The following is a 3,895-nucleotide window of genomic DNA, read 5'->3' as shown; positions in this document are numbered from 1 at the left end:
GTGTACGCTCACCCTCCTGCTGTCTCGGCTCAGCTTGTGAATAAATCGGCCGTGCATGGAAGCCTGAAGGGGAGAGATCGGTGGGGTCTATTTTAACCAATAACATTAGTAACCACAGGGTCCTGAGATTACTTTTATGCTTCATAATAAATGGTATATATATATATATATATATATATATATATATATATATATATATATATTTTTTTTTTTATTCCCTGTAACTTTCCTCTTTTTATTCGAATTTAATTGTTCCTTTTGCTCCATTCTTTTCCCTTCCATTATTAGTATCCCATTCTCTATCCCTTCCCTCCCAGGAGGCTGAGATTCTCGGACACTTATTCGGATAGAGAACACCGGATAGAGGACCCTTTAGTGTCCTCTATGCATCAATTAGTCACAAGTGTCGGGAGACTGAAGCCAGCAGCACCGATCACACAGGCGCATTACACTGCGGATCACACGATTTACATCACTATAGTAACTGAATATAATTCAGTACTGAGGGGGTTAACTGCAGAGAACAATCCCGGGATCCTGTTTAGGAGAACAGGTGGAGTATAGGAGCAGAACAATGGAGAGGATAATGAATCAGCTCGTTCTATAGATAATTTGGTGGCTCTGAAAAGAGCCTTTGTGTTGTATGCGGGTCCCAATTAGATCTAAGCTCTCTCCCCACGGATCCTGCGGGCCAGCTGGATGTCTTTGGGCATGATGGTGACCCTCTTGGCGTGGATGGCGCACAGATTGGTGTCCTCAAAGAGTCCCACCAGGTAAGCCTCGCTGGCCTCCTGCAGGGCCATGACCGCCGAGCTTTGGAAGCGAAGATCAGTCTTGAAGTCCTGGGCGATCTCTCTTACCAGGCGCTGGAAGGGGAGCTTCCGGATCAGCAGCTCGGTGGACTTCTGGTAGCGGCGGATCTCACGGAGAGCCACTGTACCTGGACGGTAGCGGTGAGGCTTCTTCACCCCACCAGTGGCGGGAGCGCTCTTCCTGGCGGCCTTAGTAGCCAGCTGCTTGCGGGGAGCTTTCCCTCCGGTGGATTTACGAGCGGTCTGCTTGGTCCTGGCCATGATCCTCTGTACACGTACACAGCGGAGAAGTGATGGAGAACGAGCGCGGAGCAGAACATTTATTCTCCTCGTCTTGTCCCCATTGGTTCATGTAAATCCCACCCCTGCATCCCATTGGCTGATTCTTACAACCAATGAGCCCGCCAAAATACGTGTGACGTCAGCATTTGTTCTTTGTTAGAAAGAGGCAGGACCCATCCTCGCCCTATTCGAGCCTTCCCTGCGGATGGACGTAACTCCCGATAATAGCGCCCTCCCCCGTGTCCCCTCAGACATGACGCGGTACCGCATTTCGGGTGTTCACACTGATTGCCTGCCGCTCCCCTATATTCAGACTCTATTCGGGACTGCATGACTTTAAATAGTAATAAAACTAAGCAGCAAACTAACCCTCGGGATGGGGGAAATAATATGTGCACAACCTATTACCCAAAGGGTTACATTTATCCCCAAATATCTGGTAAATCAATAATTTCCATAATCCCGTTTATCCTTAGGGCGTCTATCACAGCAGTGTAAATCCTTATAGTTTATACATAGGATCTACAATGTGTTACAATAGTGACACCTGGTGGAGAGATTTATAATCTTTTTGTTGCCGATTTGTAACAATAATTATATTTCCCCCAAGCGCTGACCCTACAAGTGTTACAGCGGCAGAAAGATACAACTATGATTGGTTACAGAACAGACTCAGCTGAGTGTTCATAAGGGGATCTAGAACTAGTAAAGGCAGATGTATTGGGATTGATAAAATATAATAAAGTGATAATATAGATTTATATCACTGTATTATATCCTTTATGTATCCCGGGGGTTACACGGGCGGGCATTGATCGTACAGCTCTGTCTGGAGGAGGTGGTGGCTCTGAAAAGAGCCTTTGTGGGATAAGTACAGGACGAGGCTCCCGATTATTTCTTAGCCGCGCTCTTCTTGGCTTTAGTCACCTTCTTAGCCGGGCTCTTGGCAGCTTTGGGTTTGGCCGCCTTCTTAGCCGGGCTCTTGGTCACCTTCTTGGGAGCAGCCTTCGGCTTCTTGGGGCTCTTGGCCGCTGCAGGCTTCTTGGCTTTCTTCGGGCTCTTGGCCGCTGCAGGCTTCTTGGCTTTCTTCGGGCTCTTGGCCGCGCTCGGAGCCTTCTTTGGCTTCTTAGGGGATTTGGTCGCTTTCTTAGCTGCTGCAGGCTTCTTGGCCGCAGCCGCCGGCTTCTTCTTGGCCGCCTTGTCCTTAGTCTCCAGCTGGTTCTTGTTGATCTTGAAGGATCCGGAGGCGCCGCTGCCTTTCACCTGGAGCAGGGTTCCCTTGGTCACCAGCCCCTTGATGGCCAGCTTCAGGCGGCTGTTGTTCTTGTCTACATCGTATCCTCCGGCAGCCAGAGCCTTCTTCAGGGCGGCCAGAGACACCCCACTGCGCTCCTTAGAGGCGGACACGGCTTTAACGAGCAGCTCGGACACGCTGGGACCGGAGGGTTTGTGGCTTTTCTTGGCGGCTGATTTCTTCGGCTGCTTCTTGGATTTTGCGGCCGGTTCGGCGGGAGGAGCAGCGGCTGGTGCGGTTTCTGCCATCTTATTTTTTTTTGATTGAAAGAGCTTTATTTTCCGTTCAGTCATTACAAGTCGTACAATAAATTACAGTCACACAAAGCATGATAGTACAATACACAGCAAAGGTTCCCTAAGCTATACATCGCACACCATGCTACTCTAACATTCAGCTCAATCCTGCAATATAAAGGCACAAGAGATCAAACAAAAACCAAATAATACAATCTGTGATCGGGGTAGGGGTGTGGGCGACTATGTGGGGGTAGGGAGGGGGCGGATCACAGGGCCAAACTGTTGGGCTGTATCTTCAGGGAGACATGGGAGAAGGAGAGGGGTCTTCACTCCTCTTCTTCCTCATCAACGGCCGAGCTGTCCAAGATGGAATAGTCTCTAAGCAGGTTCTTGATGAACCTGCGGCAGTCCCGGACGGACATGTTTTCCCTGTTGATCACGAGGCGGTTCCTGGCAAGCCACACTGCGTCCTTAAAACAGTTCATAAGGCGCCAGGCCTCCTGGATGGCCTCCACGTCGTGGGTCCCAGGGAACAGGCCGTAAAGCACCGAATGGTACGATAGGCAGCTCCTGGGCACTGAGTCTCTGAGTTCCTGTTCTAGGGCGTCCAACAGACCCTGTGCAAAGGGGCACTGCCAAAACACGTGGAAAGATGTTTCCTCCACGTAGGGGCAACGGGGGCAGTACCGGGTCTTGCACAGGTTGCGGGCATGCATGAATGACCTGAGAGAGAGACCTCCCATGACGGCCATCCACGACAAGTCCTTGTGTCCATTGGTAAGCCGCTTTGAGGCCACATTGTTCCAAACTGTCTCTGCAGTGGCTGCGGGGAGTCCCGGAACCAGCTCGGTCGAGTCCTTAGCTCGGATGAGCTTGTGGATTGTCTTTGGCTTCCATAGGTCTGGTTTCAGTCCTTCCAGCTGGTGCTCCCTCACAAACCGGACAACATCCCCATAGAACCAGGGAGTGTTCCAGTTGTAAGGGATGGAGCTGTCCCACTTGTCCCAGCCCAGCTGTCTCCAGAGGGGCATGAGAAGCAAGCGAGACATGGACCTGCCCGCTGAGCCAGTCTTTTCTACAAGAGTCCGCTGCACCGTGACACATGCAAAGGAGGCCCTCAGCAGAGCGGGGATGTCGGGTATTCCCTTCCCACCCTTGCGGGGTTCCTTGTACATCACGGTCCTCTTGACTCTGTCCATTTTGCCCCAGACGAAGCCAAACACTGTCCGGGTGATGGCCTTGCAAACGGTGGTATGGGGAGGCCAGGC

The 3,895-nt window shown here is 51.1% G+C and overlaps 2 protein-coding genes across 2 annotated transcripts; both read right to left on the bottom strand.

Moving 5' to 3' along the window:
- Nucleotides 1-662: 662 nt before the first annotated feature.
- Nucleotides 663-1,073, bottom strand: LOC130350357 (histone H3). Its single transcript, XM_056554869.1, has one exon. It carries the CDS (start codon nucleotides 1,071-1,073, stop codon nucleotides 663-665), a length of 411 nt encoding a protein of 136 aa, XP_056410844.1.
- Nucleotides 1,074-1,802: 729 nt separating this feature from the next.
- LOC130350362 (histone H1B-like) lies at nucleotides 1,803-2,636 on the bottom strand. Its single transcript, XM_056554873.1, has one exon. The coding sequence runs from the start codon at nucleotides 2,634-2,636 to the stop codon at nucleotides 1,986-1,988; it is 651 nt and encodes a 216-aa protein (XP_056410848.1). The 3' UTR covers nucleotides 1,803-1,985.
- Between the last annotated feature and the right edge of the window lie 1,259 nt (nucleotides 2,637-3,895).

This window comes from Hyla sarda, unplaced genomic scaffold (genome assembly GCF_029499605.1).
Source record: "Hyla sarda isolate aHylSar1 unplaced genomic scaffold, aHylSar1.hap1 scaffold_944, whole genome shotgun sequence".
Taxonomy (NCBI): domain Eukaryota; kingdom Metazoa; phylum Chordata; class Amphibia; order Anura; family Hylidae; genus Hyla; species Hyla sarda.
This window is presented reverse-complemented; position numbering and strand designations above follow the sequence as displayed.

Coding starts and splice junctions, on each gene's coding strand:
- LOC130350357 (XM_056554869.1), bottom strand. CDS start 1,073: ATGGCCAGGACCAAGCAGACCGCTCGTAAATCCACCGGAGGGAAAGCT.
- LOC130350362 (XM_056554873.1), bottom strand. CDS start 2,636: ATGGCAGAAACCGCACCAGCCGCTGCTCCTCCCGCCGAACCGGCCGCA.